Below are 24,325 nucleotides of genomic sequence, written 5' to 3'. Positions count from 1 at the left end.
TAATCAATCTTTCTCCCTTCTTAAAAGTAACACCACAAAGCTGATATAACATTTCTTGTTACATTACTTGTATATGGTATTGATAGGAAGCTGAGAATGTATTTGCATGATTACAAAACATCAAACATAAAACATCCAGACTGCTACTTAATCCATTTTTTCTAGGTCTTAACACAGAGAATGACATCTAATAAATTTCCTGTTATTCTGATTTTAACATTTGTGAATCCATGTTGTTCCAGCAAGGCTTGATATTCAGAGCCACTTCTCTCCTTTCCCTCTGTCTGCACAAGCATGTTCAAAGACTGCAGCAGAGCTGTGCTTCTGTTCTTCTTCTCATCATCCAACACCATTTCAGCCAGCAAAACCGCACACCCTGATTTAAAAACAAATGCATGCAACAGTTCTAATCCATTGTCAGGCAAGAAAATTTCTGCTACCATATACAGGGGTACAAACTACAAGACCTGGGTGATTTCCTTTATCATTTATGGATTTGCTGTGCTATTAAAGGACTAATGCACTATTAAATGAATAATCCACTCCTCTTAACAAACCCCAGGAAATTCCCTTTCACAGTATGGAGTGATCGAACACAAGTCAAGGCATGTCTCTGTTTTCAGGGGAAAAGGGGATGACTTCTGCAGACTTGTCATGAGGACTATAGAAAACAGTAAGACAGGAATAGAGTTGCATGACTTTGGGATATACTGCTGCTTCACATTCATAATGAAATGATGCCAAGCAGAGGGAAGAATGGCAAGCATTACAGAAGCAGAGGCGAAGTCAGTGTTTCTGTTCAATACATTCTGTACATTATTCTGTATGACCCAAGTTCTTTGTGGTGGGACTAACCTAAGGATGAAAGCAGAACTTAAATGATCTGACTCACAGTCTTTTTCTCCATATTCACACCTGTGAGGGGAAAGGGAAGCCAAGAGAGGGCTACTGACAGAACAAGCATTGCTATACATACTTGCCTTTTGGCCTTGCAGCAACTTAGATCAAAGTAGCAGCAGTTCATGGTGATTTTATTATTAAGTGCTGCATAGCATTCATATCTTTCTGACCTTTAAGACAATCTCTTCAGAGCCATTCCAACTTGTAAACCTCAGACATTTAATAATCATCAAAAAGTTTTGAAGTTTAACCCCCCTCATTCTTCATGTCAGGACAATTTTCCTCAGTTATGCATATTGCTTATAAAATCTTTTTAGTGTTAGATGATTAAATCCACTCCTTCTACCAGTCAGCAAAAGATATTCAGAGCAACTGGAAAACTCATTTTGTATATTAATAAGATAAGCTTATAATTCCCCAGGTGACCAGGCTGCATCAAATGATTGTAGAACAGCTGAGACTGAAACAGACCACAGGAAATCTCTAGTCCAGCCTCCCACTCAGAGCAGGGCAGCTCTACAATCAGCTCAGCTTCTTCAGGGCTTCTCACATGGAAGCCTCCAAGGACAGAGATTCCACAACATCCCTGGACTACCTACTCCAATGCTTAATTATCCCAAGAGAGCGAACCTGTGGTGCAGGACAACAGACACCATGCCCAAGGGACTAATGCTTAGTGTTGTGCCTTAATGACAGAGTACATGAAGGCTGTGTGGTAGCCAGACACATTCTATTCAAGTTTTACAGTCAGAGACATAGTACTTAGGGGCACAGTTTTAAAGTCTGTGACAGTTACAGGTATGCCAACTTTAGGATTTCATTGTTTCTGACTCAAACAGCTTAGAGCAGCTTAAAGAACAGCATTATGAACTTTATGAATAACTGTGAGAGATCTGATTGCAAGAACAAGTCTCTCTCAACATAGAAACCTGTTAAGCTAATAGCAAGCTTCATGTCAATGTGGAAAAGAAACATTTCAAATTTATTCAATTGTTGAATATTCGGCCTTTTCTATTTTAAATGTCTGCACAGATGAGATCAGTCAAATTTCCATTCATAGAAAGCTTTTGCTAAGAATTAAAAACCCCACTATGGTAAAGTCTTACATTTCCCTGATTTTTACACCTAAAATGCTCTGTAGTAAGTGTGTTTCTCCTGATGAGTTGAATCTGTGGCATTTTTTCTTTACCCATTAGTCAAGGAGCAAAGTAACTCCTGATTAAGTAACATCCGGGCAGATGGAACTCTTAACCTTCCTCACTGACCCTCTCTAATTTGCTGAGGTTGGTGATTCAGTATTGGCACAGCCTCTTTCACATTGGTTTATTGGGACTATTGCTGTACAAGTGACAAGCAAGAAACTCACAACTGATAGAGAAGAAAGCTAGTTTGAAAGTGCAACCTTTATCTCCAAAGGGGCTTCCACTAAAAAGTACACTTTAAAAAGAAAAAAATAAATTTCAATGAAGTATCAGGAGAGAAATAAACATTAGGAGAGGTGACATTAGTGACAAATTACTTGAAGCTATAGATAGGTTCTCCAATTAAAGACTGAAGCATGAAGACATACTTATTTTTAAATTTTCATACAAGGGTTTATACATAAATCCTAAAACTCATCTCAGTTATTGAGACAGAAAGCATATATGGTCATTCAACCATATTCAGAAAACCCCAGAAGTGATAGTACACAATATGAACAGCTCTCAGCTGGAGCCTGTGCAGGTACATACTGTGGCTGGAGGTCAGAGGCTGCTGAAGTTCCTCTGTGATGTTATAGCTGTTGTAGGAAGATGTTTGAAGTTTGTTCTGTTTTCACTTTTGCTTGTAGAAAAAGTGTTTAAAAGAGACTGTCCTTGAGATATTTTTGAGTAAAGTCCCACACAGTAGTAAAAAACAGGACTAACATCCCCAAATCAGGCAGATGGTACAATATTTAATATTATCTAATTTTTCATTTCTGATATAAATGAGCAGTAACCACTGAATACACTGCAGAGCAAGAATTCTTTTTAATTTTAAGATCTGAGAAAAATAAGGTATTAATGTAGCTCAATACAAGCTGGCAGTTTTAACTTGACATGCTGTACACAGCTAGGTCAAGTCTAAGCTTAATGCAGTCTGCAGAAGAACTGGACATTAAGGTATTTCACATGCAGGAGTTTTGGCCTGTCCCAGACACTTTTTAAAATGCATAGAATTCACTCCTGCAGAAGCTGCACTCCAACTTGTATCCAAGGCCTGTAAAAATTATGCTTCAGATAAAGGGCCAAAATGCTCCTAAACTGCCCATACAAGCTGGTTGATGATGCACAAGGGGGTGAAAATTCAGCATCCCACATTGCTTCTGGGTACACTACAGTGACAGATTCTTCTTGAAGCACAGAACCACATCTAGTAAGTTTCCTGTAATCTTAATTTGTACATCTGTGAATCCGTATTTCTCCAGTAGCTGTTTATATTCTGAGCCGCTTCTCTGCTTGCCTTCAGTCATACTGAGGGATTGTAGCACAGCTACAGAAGGGTGTGTCTTCTGTTCATCAAGCACAGTTTCTGCCACTAGCAAGGCATTTCCTGCATTTCCAAAACAACCAAAAGTGGTGCTGTTTAAGTATTTTTAGCTTTAACTGAAGTGTTTTGCTCAGAGACAGTTACAGAGGTCACCACAGACTGATTTTTAAATGGTCTTCAGTGGAAATCAGTGAAAGAAGTTTACTTTCAGTCATCTGTTCCTGGAAGCAATCATTTAATTGTTAAAAAGAAGGGAGAGTTTAGAGCAGTGTCTCTAGAAGTTCAGATCACTTCCTGCCTATGCTCTTAAACTCAGCCTTGCTTTTATTTGAACCAAACAACTCCTGTAAGTATCTGTCATACCCCAGTCTTTGCAAAAGAAGATTAAGTCACCCACAATTTTTCTTTTCATAATTCATAATCAGGATTATAGTTTATGGGCTAGGTCTTATTTTGCATGCTCTCCGCTGAAACAAACTTCAGAGCTACAGTTGGATTGAGGAATCAGATGATCTTAGTGGTCAGGCTTTTCTGCTTTTTGTCTTCTTTGATCTTTAATAATGCCTGAATAAGAGTCAGCAGTGTGCCCTGGCAATCCAAAGGGACAACCGTGTTCTGGGGTGCATCAAGCACAGGACAGGAAATCACTACACTGGCGATTGTCTCACTCTGTGCTGGTATTGCCTTGCCTTGAGTACTGTGTGGGGTTTCAGGCACCACAGTGTAAAAAAGACATTAGGCTATTAGAGACCATCCAAAGGAGGGCCACAAGGATGGTGAAGGGCCTTGAGGGGAAGCCTTAAAAGGAGCAGCTGAGGTCACTTGGTTTGTTCAGCCTGGAGGAGACTGAGGAGAGACCTCACTGTGGTCTTCAGCATCCTCACGAGGGGTAATGGAGCATCAAGTACTGATCTCTTCACTCTTGTGACCAATGACAGGACTCAAGGAAACAACATGAAGCTGAGTCAGGGGAGCTTTAGGTTGGGTATCAGGAAAAAGCTTTTCACCCAGAGGATGGTTGGGCACTGGAACAGGCTTCCCTGGGAAGTGATCACAGCACCAAGGCTGTCTGAGTTCAAGGGGTGTTTGGACAATGTTCTCAGGCACATGGTGTGACCCTTGGGGTATTCTGCATAGGGCCAGCAGTTGAACTTGAGGATCCTGATGGGTCCCTTTCAACTCAGTGTATTATTTGATTCTGTGTGCAGTTTTGCATGCCTCACTGTATGCGACCAAGATGTTGAAGGGCCATGAGGACAACATTCATGAGGTGCAGCTGAGGTCCCCTGATCTGTTCAGACTGGAGAACAGAAGGCTGAGGTGTGACCTCATCACCATCTACGACTTCCTCAAAGGGAGCAGTAGCAGGGGAGGTGCTGTCTCTGGTGAACCAGTGATGGGACACAAAGAAATGGAATGAAGCTGCATTAGGGAAAGTTCAGACCGGTCATTTGAAAAAGGTTCGTCACCCAGAAGGTGGTAAGCACTGGAACAGGCTCCCCAGGGATGCAGTCACAGCACCAGCCTGACAGAGTTCAAGGAGCATCTGGATGACATTCTCAGTCACATGAACTAGTTCTGGTTAGTCCTTCAAGAAGCAAGGAGTTTGACCTGAGTATCCTTATGGGTCACTTCCAACTTGAGATACTCTGATGATTCTATGATTCAAATGTAGTACAAAGTCAAAGAGGCTACATATTTCTCCTGGTATGTGTGCATAAAGTGGTACAGAATTTCAGCCAGTTTACCATATTCTGGACACTACTGAGATAGCAAACCAACAGCACAACAAACTGCTGCTTCTTGATTAACCCAAAGGAGCTTTAGTTAGGCTAATTTTATCTACAGAAATAAGCACATGCTTAGTTAATTGATTATACAGGGCTTAGTAAGACTGGGCATGGCAGAGATTGGGGAGATGATATAGCTGTATGTGAAGCCTGCAATGATAGTAAAAGCTTAACATATATAGTTTTATTTGCAGCTTTGTTTCCTTTTTCTTAGTAGGTATTATCATAATGCAAACCTAGACATTCAAGCAAAGGCTACTACGATTGAACAGAAGAATATCGTACGTTCGTATTAAAAAAGCATTACTCAGTACTCATTAAAGGTACATTAACATGCACCTTTCATCACAAAAACAACATACCTGGTCTACAAACAGCTGATACCTTGCTTAATAGCACATGTATCTTTTCATCAGGCCAGTCATGAAGAACACGAGAAAGGATGTAAAGATCTGCTTCTGGAAGATTATCCTTGAAGAAGTCACCTGTTGGAAAACAGAGTACATTCCTACAGAAACCACGGAGCACATACTACAAAAACAAGGTGCTCAGCAGAGTACAAAAGTAACAAGAATGAACAGGTACAGGTATGCCCTGATTTGCAGGCAAGGAAAGCATAGTTAAAGAGCAGATCACAGGCAAGAATTCTGTTACAAAAACGGAGAGCAAGCCTAAAGCAGGGAAGGAGACAAAGTTCTTTGTAGTCACCATGTTAAACTTGTCTAGAAATGAAATGCCTCAGACAAGCACATGCAGCCTCTGCTCCCAGTGGTAGTCAAAAAGTTACTAATTCATACTTATTTAGCCACATTCTCCAACCATTTTTTATCCCCACCAACTAGAAAAATACAATGTCCCCATTTAGCATGGCTGAACCTACATTGCCTTGTACTAAGATTATTTGGGGTTGGAAGAGCAGCAAGAGAGCCTGTTCTATGCTCAAGGATAACAAATCAGACAAAAGATTGTGTGCTACATTTACCTGATACAAATGTCACTGGAGCAGTGTGTTGTCCTGAAGGCTGAAAGTAAGAGGTGTTTGCAATGACTTCTGGAAGGTCAAATACTGTGACCTTAAGATTTGGGTATACTTGTACTAATTCATGAGCCAGAGCTCCAGTGCAACCTGTTAAAAATTTAAAGAAGTCAAATCAAATATTTTCTCCCAGAATTTACAGACATTTTTGGGACAAGGCTGTATATAACATTAAAATAAAGACATCCAATCAGAACTAGAGGTAGACAGTCAGCTCCACAACTAACATGGGCAACAGGACTTCCTAATTGCTAGAGCAAGGTTTTAAAGCTTGTGGAATGCAGGTATGACTCCTTGCTGACACAGAACTGCTAATGTGACCTTTGATATTGGTACCTCAGCCTTTTTTGGGAGTATCAAAATGTAAATGAAAAGGCAAAGACTTCTACTTGTTGAAGAGCACCTCTAACTGTTTAGCATTTACAAAGCAGTGACACATGGAATTTGACAAACTCTCCAGCATAGTAAAGATTGTGAAGCTTTGGAGTCTCTGCCCAAGTGGCAATGCTTGTACTGGTATGGGCTTAATTCCTCTGACATGCTGTCCACCTCCCCAGGCACTAAATAAAGTGTGCTTCCTTCAGTGGATCTTTTCCTAGGTAATAACATTCCCTCTCGCCGCTCCAAGCAGAGGGCAAGAAAAGGAATGCTAAAAATAAGTTTCTTTAGGTATATCATTGGTCTTCAACATTTTGGTAGACATCTTAGATATTAATAACTGCAACAATACACAAAACAAACCCACTAGAAAATAATCCAAACTTTTGTTCTAGCAGTGCAGTGTTTCAAGTTTGACACCCCAGTAGTGACAGTTCACTACTTTCATTACTTTTGAAAATCCTGGATATGCTGTAGTGGAGAGCAACTCTCCTAAGGAGAGTTGTTGTTGCTTTCTAAGGAGAGCAACAAAACTGCTGAAAATGGCACTCTCAGCCCAGTGCTGTATCACCTGAGCCACAAACTCTCTTCTTTTCTGCCTTGAATTGTGTAACTGATTGAGACAAACATTCACTTATCTTAAACCATTCATATACCATTTAGATAACTCTACTTTCAATTAGGTGCACTGTTCTTTTTTTCTGACATTGCAATATCAGAAAAAAATAACAGTAGATAATATTACTGCAGTTCTAGTAAAAAATATACATATCTTTTAAATAATAAAATGTGGAACCGAAATCAAGCTTTTCCCTTTAATTTGCATAGAAGTTCAGTTACAAGCCATACCTCCTAAATCACAAGCAGATTTAAACTGTGAAAGATCAAATGCTGTAGCCACATCTCTTGCTGTCAGGTGAGCAATGCTGTGCATGGCACCCATAAAACGTTGCTTTACCTCCTGGCTGTGATAATAGTCCTAAAAAGGGGGGAAAGCAGAGTAATTGATGTTTATTTTAATTAATTAACTAAAACTATGTACAACCAAGGATGTAGGTGAATGTGGTGAACATAAGAATTCCCAAAATGAAAAGGTCTTTTAAAAGTGCCACTGACTATTTGCTCATCCAAATCCTTTGCTGTAGTGATAAGCAGATTTTTGCATCCCCTCAAGAATTCTGATCACACAGACATCTTGAAAGGATAGATTTAGGAGACAAAGAAAAACAAGAGTGTTCCTTCTTGATAACCTCGCAAATTGCTTTCATTTCATTCAAACATTTATTCTCCCATGATGGGAAAATAACTAGGTAATTGGACCATACCATAAATCAGAAACATTAAAGATCCTACTGTTTTTTCTGATTAGGGAAGAAGCAAGCATTCAGTACCAGAACCTCAGGCCTATACCTTTCCAAGGATACATACACACAAATCCCTTTACGTTTCACTTTTATACAGATTTCACCAGTTAGGGCTGGCTTTGACTCTATCATGAAATGGAAGTATCTCCAGGCTGTGATGCACACAGTACCACAGACAGGCCATATATTCTCAGACATACCATCCTGTACACATATGGAGCTCAGGTCCAAACTGGACACAAGCATCACCCAAGCAAAGTTGATAACCCAGATGTTTAACAAAGGATGAGATTCAGTTCATGTACATTAAACCACTTAATTTGTATATAGATTTAGGCATCTACTGCAACAGCTATCCTGAAGCAAAGTACCTTAACTCCCTTTAAAGACTGAATGATTTCCAAAGGAGTTTCTGTCCTCCAGTTATTTAAGTACCAACATGAGGCTAGCAGAACTTTTAAGTCTCCAGAAGTCCTTAACTCATTCCATTGACTATACATGACGGATGTAGACATCTCCTTCAGGAGAAAGCCTTCATTACCTTCTTGAAGTTAAATACAAATTAAGGACATCAGGATGTAGTCTGAAGTACAATTTAAGCCAGTAGTGCTGTCAGAGATGAAGTCCTGACATATTCTCCTGCTCACAGTACCAGCTCTCTGCTTACACAGGTACAAATATTTATGCCTCTCAACCTGCTTCACAAGATGGGTAATCGACAAGTTAGGCTAGTTATAACCCTAAGTGATTCTCCAGTCTGATCACATCCACCTGGGCTAGCACTGGGAAAGGAATGCCACAGATTGAAACAGATGGCAGAAGGATTACAATTTTATCAGCAATAGATATCAGCTTGAAGCTTATACAAAACTACAAAGCTTCATAAAGGAGGTTAGATCACTTCTCCACTGCATCAACACAAACCAGCTTTGACTGTACAGCACAGCCTAAACTGGATGCACATCAGTATCAACAGACTGGCATCCAATATGGAAGGAGTGCATGTGTGGTAAGGTACTAACTCGTATTAAACTAAACAGGCCCAGAGGTTGTTCTGAGAGTGTGTCAGTGGGATGGGAACACTTCATCTGGGGAACTTCTCTCAGCACTTGAATTTCCCAATATATTCTGTGGTTGTTCCACTACTTCTACTCCACTACATAGCCTAAAGTTGAAGGGAACAGAAGCCTGGGATTAGTGAGTTACATTGTAGTTCTACCATTTCTGAGATTGACAAACTTTGAGCTCTGTCCCATTTGCCTGTAGGTCAGTTCTGGGCTCCTCACAGCTGGTTCAGATACTAGTAAGAGTTTGTATTACCTTAAATAGATCATCTGCTTTCTTTCCAAAGGCTCGATGATTCTGCCTGCTCCCTTCTTTGACGGCAGATTCCAAGTTTGTGAAGAGAGGCCAAAGGTGATCATTAGAATGGATAATGTAGCCATGAAGTGAGTATTTACCATCTGAGGCCAGGTAGGTATTTGCTGAGTCTGTATTACTGTAACCTTATGGAAAGAAAACAATTGTAACCAGTTTTGTTTCAGTTCTTTACAACTGTTTAAAATCTGAAGGCATATTTTCCTGCATACCTAGCTAGTAAATCCTGATCTTATGATCTAGTAGTACAAATTTTGCAGAAAAAGTAATTAATTCTAAAAGTCTTGTCATTCTTAAAAGAGTAAGTACTTAGTTTATAAAAAGAATTTAGATGCTGGAAAATATAGATACACACTGATTTATTATTTTTATTTTAAACCAGAGTATCTCAGATACCTAATATTCAAGGGACAGTATTAGAAGTTCCTCATTCTTGACTGTATTTTTGTTTAGATTATGGCTTCTTCCCTGAATTCAAGCTTTCTCCACTATATTTTGCCTTTAGGGCTTTTTCATTTGTCTTGTCCTCTAACAGAGTTAAAGAGACTCCTTTACTTCCTTTTCTTGGCACTTCACCATTTCAAGTCTTACTATGTAAAACATGCACTTGGAAACTTAGAAATACACAGTGTGGACTGAAAAACTTCTAGCTACTAATAACAAAAGCAAAGGAGTAACAATCCATTGCCCTCTTCCCCAAATCCAAGTTACCCACAATATCAAGTCAGAACCTGTGACCTTAAAAGCATCTCTTCCAGTCCTGCCTGTCTTTCAGTACCACATGCAGTTGCAGGGAGGATACATTAATCACCTTGTGGTGTTTTCTCCAGTAATCCAAGAGAAGCACATGCATCAAGGAGTCTTTCAGTTCCACATACAGAGGTTCCAACATCATTTGCAATATCCACAGCCTTCATTGGACCTTTATCTTTCAGATGATCAAATATCTTCAGCTTAGAGGCTACAAACAGAGCCTATGTGTAGGTAAGAAATTGTTATCATGATGCATTTAAAAGACTGCAATCAAAAAAACAGAACTATACTGTTTGCCTAGAATTATTCTACACAACTACTGTTAAACTACTGCAACGCAGTTTAATGAACCTCCTAAAAATTGCTCCCTTCCTTCTCAGAGGGTTTCAGTATCTTGGCCAAGTAACAGAACTTTTAGTAACAGTGTTTGGGAGAGAAGGGAACTCACAGTATTTTGGAATGCAGCCTACAAATTTCGTATGAAGACCCATTTCTTTATGAAGACCCATTTCTTAATTCAGCTATTTAGCACTTCCCCATCTATATGGCTGTTTGAACTTATGGAACATTCTTAAGCATATGAACCAAGACCAAAAGATCAAATTAAATTTTATATACCCAACACATAAGGAACTCAAAGCTCTCCACTAAGCGTAACAGCTTCAGTTGCTAAAATACAGGTCTTTATTATATTAAAATTAAGAAAAAACCCAAAAAATATTAAGAACAAAAAGAGTAACACTTCCCAGGACAACTTTACTCCTGGCACACCTTAACAGGATGTGTACACATGGAATGGGAATGAGAGAACAGCTAGTGCCTCATGGTAAAGAAATGCTCATGGGCAATGGCAGTCTTAAGTTGAAAACCTTAGCCGAACCTTTTTTAAAAGATATGCTAACTAAACCAGAGAGTAAAGTTAATGAGATGTGGTAATATATATCTCTCCATGCAAAATTAATTTGCAATTTCTGTATTCTGAAGTAGGTAAAACACCTAAACCCGAAGAATTTATGGAGAGCACAACAATGGAGGCAAATGCAGCAATCACAGAATCCACTTCTTTACAACTGCAAGCAACTAATGAAATTTAAAACTAAAGGTAATCAAGGGAAGAAGGGCCTTGACATTCTGCTTAATAAAATCAAAGGGAAATAACTTTGAGAGGTAGGTCTGCTACTGGGTGTCTATATATTCTATCATCTTCACCTCTTTTTACAGTTTCCTTTGTTACTCTAATAAGAACATACAGCTGGGATTTATTATAATTCAGGCTTTCACAATACTGAGCCAATTACATCTAGTTTGCAACCAGATGGCTTCTGAGACCTGTCCAGGCTTTAGACTGATACCAACTGTAAACTATTAGAACAAGAAAAAGAAGGTGAGAAGATAAGGCAGAAAGCTTGGCTGACCTACCATTCAGTAATTCTCAGGTGTAAAAAAAAAAAAAAAGAAAAAAAAAAAAGAAGAAAAAAAAAAAAGAAGAAAAAAAAAAAAGAAATGTGAAAGATCCGAGTACAGATCAGATTATGTAAATTTGGAACATAGACCATTGGAACATAGTAAACTTCAACGTTTTTTAACTTTGAAGGATTTAATCCTGATCCCCTCCTGTTCTGCAACAGAGCTGTTCAGAGTAAAATAGGCAGCAACATCTTCACCTGCAGGAGATTCTAGTCTGCCTTATAAAGTTCTTGAAGTAATATTCTAGAATCAAAATGAAAAAAACTTGAGAGTTTTTGTGGAAATAAATGCTTTTGTTTGCTCAAACCTATTCCACAAATGGAAAGATGAGTTTTGTCACATCACAATACATTGCTACTGGTAATTTTACCAAGACCCATGATGAAGACCAAAAAAAAAATCCGACTAGTTCAACACACCATTCAGTACTTTATACTATGACTTTACACTGGAGTAGTGGGAAAGCAAAGCTCCTCCTTTTATTTCCTGCCTCCACTGTCTTTCACTGCACAAAATGGAATTCAGCATCACATCACTGTAAACAGTATAAGTAATGTACAACCACATGCTGATGATTTTCCATATTTATTTTTATTTGAATTGAAGAAATGCTAAGCATCATCTCACCCATTCAAATACACTGCTCCCTATGGATACACAAGCAGTTCACAAATGCAGCAACCTCAAAGCCACTTTATTCCAAACCTCTCAGGATAGCTTTGCATGCCTGCAAGCAGCACATGCCTGCAAGCAGCACGCCCACAGATCTACACCACATGATCACACTACAGTCTTCCTTCAGAGCTGAGCACAACTCTCCACTGTTTCAGCAAAACTATTGTTCACTGTCTGGTGTGCCTCCCTTCATTCACCTTAAAGCTGTCATATCTTTATTTCCAAGTTTGCATTTCACTGCCACTTTAGCACTTTTTTTCACTTCTTCCTAAAACATAAATAACTTGATGGAGACCAGTGATCTATTAGAATGATCACTGTTCATTTCTTCTTCACTATTGTCCTTGCTGCACTGGAACTATGAGTAGAAAATCTGGGAGTACTTAAAATGTCCAGCTATGCATTTCTCATCATGCTTGGCTGATACACAGAGTATGTGACCTTGTTTGTGAGCTGTTCTGAGTATGCCTCCATCAGATACAGCATGGATATTCAGTTAAACACACATGGAACATGAAACAGGTTATTAAAAAAATATTATTCTTAAGAGGCAATAAAAAATTAGTATCTTCCACAGAATTCTAATGCAAAGCATTAGAAGTTAGAAAGGAAATATAATATATACAATTTTTGTCACAGTTTTAAGTCAGGTGAGTAAACCACATTAAATGCTTTCTCTGCAGAGTAAATTCCAGCTTGGTTGTACCCTTCTGATCAGCAAAAAAAAATCTCCAACTTCTTTTCCCTCTCAACTCAAGAGAAAAAATTATCAAATAGGTAACTGACATTTCATAGAACACATAAAAACAAATACAGAAAACCAAACCCAACAATGTTTGCACTGCACCAGAAGCTTCAGCTATCTTAGATTCTCCAGAACTTCAGTGGTCCTTTTTTACTAATTATTAATACATTCTTTCCCCAGCTCAAGTATTTCACATAACTGGTACATACTGGAGTACAGTGAAACAAATGTATCAGGCTACAATGTAACAAGTAGTTTTATATTTTCTTCCCTTACCTTTGAAGCTCTAAAACCGTCCATCAGCTCTAGAATTTTGGATGGAAGTTTTGCTGCATTCTGTGACACTCCATTCTGATTTTCCAAAGGCACTGTAAAACCAGTTCTGACATCAGAACTGTTTTCAGAAGTGTAAACAGCTTCTGAGGAATGCATCCCACTGCTGTCCAACTTACTAGCACCTTTCTGTTTTGTGAAATTTGAAGATTCACTTTCTCCATCACTTTGGTTCTCAAAAGTGTCCACAGAAGGGATAGAGTCGTACTTTTTATGTTGTACATTATGTTTAGAGGGCGGATAGTACAATTCTGCTAGCTTTTTACAGAAGTGATTCAGAGGAAATCCCACCACATTCAAGAAGTCTCCATGGACATACTCAACTAACATTCCACCAAGGGCTTGGATACCATATCCACCAGCCTTGTCCCTGGGGAAGAGAAAACAAAAACAACATCGATCTAATTAAGGTTAAGGGTGGAGGTATCACAGAACACTAATAATCCACCAGTACTGCAGAGGCTGGAATAAAAACTAGTGTACCTGAGTTAGAAGCAGATTAAATCTACTAGCTAGGCTCAACACTTCAATTTGTAAATCCCAAGATAAATATAAGGATCAGTATTTCCACTAAGGGTGACTAGCCAAAGGTCTTGATGCTTCAGTCAGCGCAAGTGCCGCAGTCACCTAAGCAGCAGGTGACTGCAGTCAGAGTGTGTTGTCACAGGGTACCCAGCATTTGCCAAGTCGTGACTACCAAAAAGGTAACAGTAAGTGTCACCAAGACCAACACTGCCACTGGGTCACCAGATGCATACTGACCCTCACTCAATTCCACAAGAGGCTGAAAAGCCTTTAGGAATATTAGGTCCCAAAAGAGCTCAACAAAGATGACCCCTTAGAATTCAAATGATTGTAGAATGTGTCTTGCAGATCTCAGTCACAGGAATACCTGAAATGAGGATTGGGAAGACAGCATTTTCTTGGGAAAGAGCAACCTGTTCAAACAAGATCCACTACTCCATTTAGCCCTATCCATCTCTTGTGCAACCACCGAGATAGAAGCAGAGTTGTGGTTCACAACACTGTGCTCTTAGATGTCATGGTAATATTGGTAATTTGGCACAATGGGTGTAATTATGCAAATTCCGCAGAGCGGAATGGAAATACATACAAGTCCGATAAGCTGCTGTAGACCCAACAATTTTACTGTTCTCGTACAAGGAACAAGGCAGTTAAAAGTATGTTTCCTCATAACAACAGAAGCTGAAAGCTACGTCAGCAAGCTTAGAAACCAAAGGTCAGTCAGCCTCAGATCCATTAACTTAAGGTAGCACGGAATTATGCAATCTTATGCATGAGAAAGAAGGCTACTACACAAAAAAATATTGCTAATTTTTTAACCTTAGATTTGATCAGGAACAGCTCTTTATTTTTAGTACTTATCTCTGGATTCCATTTCTAATAGCATCCTAAAACAAACAGAGGAATTGGTGTCCCAACAAGTAGGATTTTCTGAATTGCTATAAATTGGGGAATAGAGATTTTCCTTTAATCTTGCATTGTATGCACTACCTTATAACTTTGTCATTGTTTAAATTATTACTTCTTTTTTAACATTCTTATGACTTACATCAACTAAATTAGGATTATTTTAATGACTAAAATATCTTCTCATTTTTAAATGAAGTTGCAGTCATTTTGGTATACGCTTACAGGGAGGCAAAAAACATTAGGACTATCAAAAGCAGCAGTATCATACTCCCAGCAAGAACATTAACACAACTGGCCACACGTTTATTTTTCTACAACACTTTATGTTCTGGGATTGGATCTTGAAGAAAATATTTACATTCTACATTTTATTACTTCCCAGGGAAGTCAAACTGTAGAGCTCTAGGCTCTGTCATCACCTTCTTCCCAGACTGCAGTAGGGTCTTCTGGTTTCACTGCCATCAGATGAGAGCTATTAAACCACATAGGATTTTCAGGCTAGAAGTTGTAAGCAGAGAGAGAAAGTTGTTCATAAGGGAAAGACTACAAAATAAAAAGCTGGGTCAAAGAGGCTGGCAGAAACTAAGTCTACTCATTATACAAGCCCAAAACAGTTAGGATTACTGTGGTACAGCCTTCTTTCTACAGATAGACAGAAAAGAAGAAAGAGACACTGCCTGCAAGCAGAAAATCCTTGGTTAGAAAGAGGAACAAGAATAAAACAAGAAGCAAAACATCTTTCTGCAGCCAAAATTTAAGGGTTTTTATAGCCTCACCAAAGACTACCTTGAGACAGCAATTTCCCCGCCTTTTTTTACCCATACTTTAGGTCAGCTATGTATTTCTAGTATTAGTCTCTGTCACCAGTGATTGACTTAAATACTATATGCCAATTTTCTTCTTGCTAGAAGAAGAACTCAATCTAATCCTCAGTAGCACTAGTAATTTTTCTTTTATTTTTTCATGTGATCATTAAGTCTTATATTATTTCAGAAAATTACTTCGCCATTTAGTTGGTTTTTTTTGAAGTAAGAAATGGTCACTTGACAGCAATACAGTGTTCAGAAAAACCTGTATGCATATAGGTGTGTAACCTGTATGAGTGGCCATGGAGGAGGGAACAATAACAGCCAACCAAAAAAAACTGCTGTGAAATACTTCTTAGTGCTTTGCAAAATTTATAGGACACTGTGTTTAGTAGCTCCTTTGCAAAGTCAGAACAAATTCCTATCCTCAGGATTATATAAACAAAGATCAATTGGCTTCTGCCTAAGAGAGTAATGAAATACATTCTCTGAACCTTTGGTCCCTGAGAAACCCTTGATGTCACACAGCCTGTTTAGCAGAATGAACAGAATGACCCAGCACTGCTCATGAGCCGTTTTGCTGCAGCAAAGCACTGCTAAAGCATATTTGCTCCCAGAGGAAGTACTCAGAATATTCCAAAATTATTTTCAATCTGACATTCTTCCTAAAAATCCACGGTAATTTCTCCTTCAAACTGAAACTTTATGACCCACTAAATCTAAGCATCATACTAATTAGCATAGTAAACATCACCTTCCAAAAACCTACTTAGGAATTTGTTTCAAGCTGTAGTCTTGCCAAAACATTCTCTCCATATAATCCAATTTAATATCAGTCTATTCAATAAACTGTGAACCTTACATGTTCACAAAGTATGCCTCATTTACAGATAAGCATTGAAGTATGTCCAAAGTCTACACTGGTTTCTCTTTCCCTAGTAAAACATGACTTTATTGTTTTATAGCACAAATGAGTTTAAAAACCACCATGATTTATATTCTTACATGGCCAGGATTGAGGCTACAGAGACAAAAGTTCATATCAGATCACTTGATATGCAGTCCACAGTCCTAACTATGCCTTCACAAGGCTTCAGCTAACGCAAAAGAAAGACAAAGTCCTTTTTTCCCTTGTTGTCTCCAAATAAGTACTTTTTCTTTTATATATATATGTATATATATATTTTTTTTTTTTTAGCAATCTAGTGAACTTCATCAACTTCATCTTAGGAGTAGTAATAAGGCATTCTGTTCTCATCCTATTTCTTCCATGGAATCACTGTTGTCTGGTATATTGTCTTTGTAAATGCTGCCTATATAGGTCAGTAATCTTATTACCAGTGTAGCAGGTACACATAAGCTAAAGGACAATTTTGGCATAGGAACACACAAACTGTGTTTTCACTTATCACAAGGATAAGTGAAAATTAAGCTGGTGTTCCTTGCATCAGAGCAGTGATTTTGATAGACTAAATACACTGAGTTCTAGCTTCTTCCAATACAGTTCCACAATGCCCTGATCATCCCACACTCACTCTTTTCACCTGTTTATAATGAAAACTATACCTTGTCTCAGGCATCAAAGATCCCTGAATGCCTCTGCTAACAGAGAAATAATTGTATACTGCACAAGCACTTGCTCTAATCCAGAATATTTCAAGACTTCACTTTACAGATTCATTAGGGTTCTAAAAAGGTAGCTCACTTTCACTGAAGAAATGACAGCTTCACAAAAGAACAAAAGAATAGTGACCTTGCATCACCCATGCTATCATTTATCATAAACACAGAGCAAAATGTCACAGAACACAGGACAGTGTTTTACACTGGTGGCTTAATGTACCCTAAGGCCTATTCTCAAGTGTTGTTTGGTGGCATCAGGGTCTTACTTACATTGGCTCCCCGCTATGAATGTACTCCCATAAGAGCTCTTCAGACAGCTCAGAAAATTTTACTTTAGTCTCTTCATAGAAATCAGTGATGTCCACCTCTAGCTGATTGTCTACAGAAAGGAAGAGGCCTTATTAGAAACAGGAATTATGGCTTAGAGAGCATAACATCTAAGTTTTATTTCTTAATCACTTAATTTTGCTTGAGAAAAATTAAATATATTACACAGATGTATGAAATGACTAATAATGTTCTTTAGGTACAGTGGACTCAACTTTCCCAAGACAGTAAAAGTTTGCATTTTCAACCCCTGCCATCCTGGCTCAGGGCTAACACACTGCTCTTCCTGTGTGGAAGATAATCTTAAATTAACAATGCTTACACAAAGCTATTTATGGGTGCTGGCACACACATCCAGCAGTGAGTACAAAGAAGGCTATAATCACCCTTCCAACTTTATGACTGTTGTCGAAGAACTCTTAACAACACATCAGAGTTCAACATGTAGCTGCAATAAAAGTGGGAACGTGCAGCTGCCCCTGCACTTCAGACTTGGGTATCCAGCAGTCCCATCAGGAACCATCACTCATCTTCATATCTCTCAAGAGATGACAAGATTATTTCAGACTTCTGTAGCTGGAAGTGGCTGAGGGAAGGTGCAGCAAAGTACTGCACACCTGGGTATGGCCCTGCTGCACGTGGTACACTGTGACCCTGCTGTCACTGCAGACAGAGGCTTTCCCAAAACATGTTCAAAAGGTAACAGCCTTGCACAAATGAGTGTGCACATTACAGATTAGCAGCTCTCTCTACTCTTTTCTATAAACACCAAGGTCAGCATCTCCTGTTACCACAGTTCTGGTAGCAGTGGAAATGCTTGAGGAGGAGTAAGAAATATCTACAGTACAGACCAAGGGAAGAATGCTAACCAACTTCTAATGGTGGTAGTGTGAAAAAAAACCAGCCAAACATTTAATGACCCAGATGAAATAAGAAAATCAGTGCATATGGAGACAGATTACCATGTCTTTCAGTATTGATAAAAAGTTCTAATCAGCTCAAAATGGAAATTTCATCTTTAACAAGTTAAGAAACACATTGTAACAATAAACTGCAACTAAAAATGTATTCTACAAAACTACTTCAATCGATTGCATGTCTTGGGGAATATGCAGACTAAAGGTATTTTTATTCATCTGACTCTGATGCAGTTCAAATTTGTAAACTTCAAATGAGATGTGCTGTTATAGCATCACTGCTACAGTTCAGTGCACTTAACTTTCTTCCTAGAGTAAACAGTTGAAGGCATTATTTACATTGCTGGCTTGCTCACAGGACTCCCTTGGTAACGTTTTATTTCTTTTGCAGCAGCTCTCCCTCTACTGTACTAGCAGTACCACATCACTAACTTTAATTCTCTTTTACAAGAGTTAAGAGAAATCATTCCAGAAAAGAGTAAAAACTGTTAATTCGTCTACAGAAAGACTTTGTCCAGTGAAATGTCACAGAAACGATGCCTGCAAAAGCTCTACTATAAAGACTATTGACACAATTATCAGATGATGCCCCTCAAACACTCCTCAACTTAGTTTATTGAGAAAGTGAGTGGTTTTTATGTAAACGGTACCATTAACATATCTGATAAAGAACATTGGTGTATTGCTCCCTACAGCCTCTTAACAGTCTGAGACATTAAGCCTCACCTGGTGTAAACACAACACAGAATAAAGTTGATATGGATCACATTCAGCTCAGTCTCACAGTCTGTAGTACCCTACTTGAACTTAATTTAGAATATTCCACAACTTACACTGGCCTTTGGATTAGTCTCGTAGCTTTCAGAGACAGTATTTCTAAACTCCATTGTATTTTGTCACTTTCCTTCCTGTGTGAAAACTGAATAGAGGAAGAAGTTTTGCTTTAGTGGGGAGTCTTTAAGTTATATTTTGATAAGGTAATTCCTGAGGAGAAAACCAATTCAGACTGTATATGAAACATCTTCATCCTGTTTCTTTACCTGTACAAGCTATCATGGGAGAAATTTTTAATACAAATACTGAGTTGTAATAAAATTATGTGTACCTTTACTGTGGCAGTGTATAATAGCCACTCCTGTGAAAACACTGTGCTCTTTCCCATTCAACCTGTCAGGGAAAAATATATCCATGAAGCAACAGTCTTATTAAATGTTCTACATGATTATAATGCTACAGCCTGAGAAGCAGATCACTACATTAATATATCATTCAATGAATCTGAAATGTGCCCCAAACAAATACATTTTTTTTCAGTATCAGTGAAAAGACATTGTCAAACAAAAAAATAACCACATAAAAAAACCACTATCAAAAGCTGCAGTCATTTCAAGTCTCCAAAATACCATTTGTATAAAAGTAGTCCATGGTATCAGCTCAATCACTGTACATCAGGAAAGTGACTATTCCAAAAGCATTAGAAAAGGCCAATTGGCATAAACACTACTGTTACGACCATCTTCACTGAAAGCTGGTAATAAATCCTAGGTGATGCAACTCGGACTAAACACGTAATAGAGAACTAGAGCATATGTTCTCCTTTCATTCAGACTGGCCCCCAGAGATCCCATGGCAAGCTAGAGTGTAGAGGAAGAGCCCAAATTTCCTTGTCCCTGGCTCTCTCCTGTAGTGGCTCTGGAGTGCCACACTGTGGCCAATTAGTTCTGAGGACTTTATTATCTGCTGTGTAAGCAGTAGATGTATGATAGCAAGGCAACGTGAATCTTTGAAGAGACTGTTTAAAGAATAGCCTCATAAAGATTAGCCAAGATATGTTTGGATGTGATCAGAAGCATCTCACATGCTCTGCTCCCCACAAGATTCCACACTGAATTGTAAGATGAAACACTGAAAATTTTCATTTGACACTTTGGATAGATGCAAAGATGCATCATTTTGTCTGCATTTTTTCCGGGAGTTCTAAAAAGCTAAATATTAAGTGTATTTCATATCCCTAATTAAGAGATTGACCTACTAAACCTACAACAAACAAAACAAAACCCAAGAAAATTTGCATGTATCCCTTCTGTGGAACCCTTTTGAGAATCTAGGTGATGGAGAAATTGAATCTTCAGATTTCATCTCTTACTTAAAACTACAGACCTTGACAGCATCCTGTAGGCATCTTGCTTATCAACTGGTTTCTCCAGGATCTGCTCATCCACAGACTAAAACAGAACAACAGAGTGAGTGTGCTGCTTTTTCTTACTTTTGAGTCAGAGTATTACAGGATTGAGGTCATAAATTATGTTTAAACCATGATTTCAGCCAGGGCTTCAAACTTGAGTTTATTGAGTAGAGCAAGAACCACAGACACTTTGGTAGAACAGGTAATTTAGTGTCAAGTACAGGAGTACCACACTCTACTCTCCAGTGACTGCAGCTCTCAAACAAAAGAATAATTGAACTTTTTCTGTCCTTAACAGGTCACTGTCTCTGTGAAGATGTCAGGTGTAGTGACCTCCTATAAGGCACAACACTGAACAGTTCCCATGATCTGGACTTCTTGACAGGCAAATCACCTGAGAATTTCCATGACATATAAGATGATCCAAGGCAATACTTACAGCAGTGTTAGTATCCCCAAAACCAGTAGCAAGGCTTCTAGCTCTCAAGATTCAAAAATTATCTTGTTGGGGAAAAAAAAACCCTAAAAGCCACAGCCACAAACCCCAAAAATGTAATATAATGCAGATATAACTTCAATGAAGGCAGCTTTCAAACTTTAAACCCAAAGATACAAGTATTTCCTAAGCTCATCATAAATTAAAGTAGTGCTAAATAACTGAAGACTTCTTACCACTATAGTGTCTGCTCCTATGACAACATCAGGTGTTCTCAGGTGTTTCTGCAAAGGCATAAAGAAAAAGGCATTTGTGAGAAGATGCAAAGAGAAGAAAACCTTTTAAGGTAAGAAAACAGCAGTTTACTAGTTTAGAAGTAGGGCTCTACACTGACCTGAAAACAAGACACTGTTTCTCCTTTTGCACTGTTTCCAAAATAGTAATCATTTACATTACCATAAAAGTGAGGCTTGAGCAGACCATTCTCAAAACACAAATTTGCCCAAATATATTACTGATGAATAAATGCATCCAGGAAATAAAGTGCATTCTCAAAACTCCATCTGGTCTTCAAGGTGGCAAACAATTCTTTTAAAGGAAGTACCTAATGTTTGGAAGCCAGAGAATACAGCCCTCTAGGATCATTCTTCCAAGCAAAATTTTACTGAAAAATAAACCCCATTTTTTTAGCTACACTTTTTTTCTCTTGAAAGGGAACATACACAGTATGTTTTCTGAATATGAGAGGTAGTGACATGTAAAATTCCTTGTAGACTTCTCTTGACTTTAAACTGTACCTGTCCTTATAGCTAAGTTTTTATTTACTTTCATATTATAAAGTACATAACTCTTAACACAGCATGACATGAAATCTGTCTGCCAAGTGTGACTACCATAATACAACATTTATAGGGAGGCTACTCTTCTAGAGAAAGACTGTTGACGTGCTTTAAATTGTTTAATGATGCCTGGAGTTAATTCTTGTAATTCCTGTATGAAGAAGCATTTTGAAATCCACTGAACTAGCATTATCACCAGCACAGTGTTTTGCAATGAAAGCCCAAAGTAAGTCATTTAGTGAGGGTGGGTTTAAAATCCACTCTCCGATGTTGTGCCATTGTCCAGAAAGTAGTTGACAGAATCCTGGGTAACGATTTACATTGGAGATCATGCAATATTTGCTTTGAAGAATGGTGACATCTGGCAACACTGCTCATTTAAAGTGTTCAACATTCTTTTTCTGCCACTAGTACAGGATCAACAAACATACCCCTCTCTTTCAGAGCTTTGTTACTAAGAAATTATTACAGTCCATTTTGTGAGATTTAATCAGCTAGACTTTTAAATAGGTTCTGGTAGCAAAGAGCCTTATGTGCTCAAACAGTGATCACAGCCAAGGGCGTAAGTCAAATACCACTGATAGTGTAAGTTGCATCACTGGTTTGGATAAAATCACATCAAGTTTTCCCTTCTTGAAATTAAAAAGACCAATTCTGGTTTAAAACATTCTGGCAAAGCAACAGTAATTCTTCTTCTGCTTTCCTCCAGTACCCCTATACTCAGAGTTTCTGAGTTACTCTTGTCACTCGTTCAGTGAAAGATACAGCAAAGCACTGCAATCACATCAGTGTTTTTCCATGGAGTCTGTCTCTACAATCAACAAATACCTAGAATGAGGTCAGCCATATACCTGACTGTTCAAAGGAACTATGGAATATATATCCCACACAAGACTAGGTGTGATGCTGACAAAAGATGCAGGCCACTTCAGTTTGTGGAAAGCCTGAACTGCAGGCATGAGACTTGATTAGGCAATTTCAAGACACTGTCTTTCACAAATGACAGCAAAGCATTCATTAGCCTTCAGTGGAGAGAAAGGACTCAGGGATCACTTAAACAGTGCAAGCAAATTAAGTCACAGTAAAATGCATCACCTAAAGCCAAAAACCTCATTGCTATAATCGTAACTTACTACATGCATTCTGTTTGCTACTTCAAGAGCTTTCTGTTTTGCTGTTTCCACAGCATACTCATAAGGGGCTGTAAAAGATGACTTTTCAAGTGTCTCCTTAAACCAGGATGGAACCACCTCAAAACGCAGGCCCTGTAACACAGGAAAGTGATGCAGTCAATCTGACCTCGTTATTAAACATTGCTCCCAAGGCATATTAAACAAGTAGAAAGTTTGACATCTGCTTTTTCCACTTTAACACACCTCCCCCCAAACACACACAGAAAAAACCCCCCAGTGCTCCTATCAGTGTTTAGTGCATACGTACACTTTGCAAGCAATCTAAAACAAAATCAGATAGAACATCAAAACAGGTGTGTGTATTTGATTCTACCCTTATTTATTAGAACCTAATCATCACATCATTATTCTCATCATACAAAAACTAACACTATAAACTTACACACTTCAGAAACAGAAGATTATACTACTGGATTTTTTTTTTTTATTGAATCCATCCATAACACTTTACTGCAACAGTGCAAATTCTTACAGGAGCTTTACTGCACTTTACGTGCCTTTATACACACGATAAACAGAAAAGAAAACCGGACAGTTTCTGATTGGTTTTGTCAAAAGAAACCCCAACTATTCTTCCAGCTTTTTGCCTCTAGGTTACACTTATACGTTTACTACACCCAGCAGGCAGGCTATGTTTCTAATAACTCAGTGCATGACTGAACCTCTGTGCTTCTCCACACATCTGTATTTTTAAGTTATTCCTTCCACTTAAGCTCAATTTATCAGTTGAATTATTAAGAATGGTAATACTAAGCAACCTAAGCTGGGCAGGTAATACCCAAGTACTAATCAAAAGCCTCCCGCAGCCCGCCCGGTGAGGCCGACACGCTCCTCCGCAGGAGCTGAACGGCCTGACTGACAGGTTACGGCCTCCTTTGCTCTCCACTAGTGCATTTCAGAAAGGAGGCATCTCCTTCATGCCGCCCGCTCCCCTCCCGCTGGTCTCATGGGGCGGGCGGGCCGGGAGGCGCCGGGCCCCGCGAGCCCGGGCCGGCACTGGCGGCCGCCGCTGCCCACAGTCCCCGGCCGTGCGAGGCGAGCGGCTGCCGGCTGCACTCACCACGTTGGTGAGGATCTCCTGCCGGCGCGGCGAAGCGCTGGCCAACACCACCCGCTTGCTGACCAGCTTCCCCAGCACCGGGTTCAACACCATGGCGGCGACCGCCGCTCCTCAACCTCTGCTCCGCGCTGCTCGGAGGCGGGGAGGAGGCGGCGGCCTTATTGGCGGCGGGGCCG

General features: G+C 39.0%; 1 protein-coding gene across 2 annotated transcripts; it reads right to left on the bottom strand.

Annotated features, from left to right (window-relative positions):
- Positions 1-141: 141 nt before the first annotated feature.
- Positions 142-24,278, bottom strand: ASMTL (acetylserotonin O-methyltransferase like). Of its 2 annotated transcripts, none has more exons than XM_082277592.1 (13): positions 24,150-24,278; positions 23,030-23,161; positions 21,294-21,341; positions 20,597-20,661; positions 19,542-19,603; positions 17,463-17,571; positions 13,273-13,699; positions 10,168-10,330; positions 9,300-9,484; positions 7,465-7,594; positions 6,184-6,327; positions 5,564-5,686; positions 142-376 (listed from the first exon to the last, which is right to left on the bottom strand). In XM_082277592.1, the coding sequence occupies exons 1-13, from the start codon at positions 24,240-24,242 to the stop codon at positions 162-164; spliced, it is 1,896 nt and encodes a 631-aa protein (XP_082133718.1). In that variant the 5' UTR covers positions 24,243-24,278; the 3' UTR covers positions 142-161. The 2 variants fall into 2 exon arrangements, with proteins under 2 accessions (XP_082133718.1, XP_082133717.1); XM_082277591.1 differs by lacking the exon at positions 142-376 and adding an exon at positions 2,165-3,474.
- Positions 24,279-24,325: the final 47 nt, after the last annotated feature.

The sequence above is a fragment of the Coloeus monedula genome (genome assembly GCF_965178545.1).
Source record: "Coloeus monedula genome assembly, chromosome: 3".
Taxonomy (NCBI): domain Eukaryota; kingdom Metazoa; phylum Chordata; class Aves; order Passeriformes; family Corvidae; genus Coloeus; species Coloeus monedula.
The sequence above is the reverse complement of the archived record's forward strand: the minus strand, read 5'-3'. Positions and strand labels throughout refer to the sequence as shown.

Bases quoted from the DNA above. Each gene is read 5' to 3' on its own strand.
- ASMTL (XM_082277591.1), bottom strand. From the start codon at position 24,242: ATGGTGTTGAACCCGGTGCTGGGGAAGCTGGTCAGCAAGCGGGTGGTG. The intron at 21,342-23,029 runs GTAAGTTACGAT...ATGCCTTTGCAG, and splicing joins TAGCAAACAGAATGCATGTA to AAACACCTGAGAACACCTGA. The intron at 19,604-20,596 runs GTCTGTAGTTTT...TTTCCCTGACAG, and splicing joins GCCTACAGGATGCTGTCAAG to GTTGAATGGGAAAGAGCACA.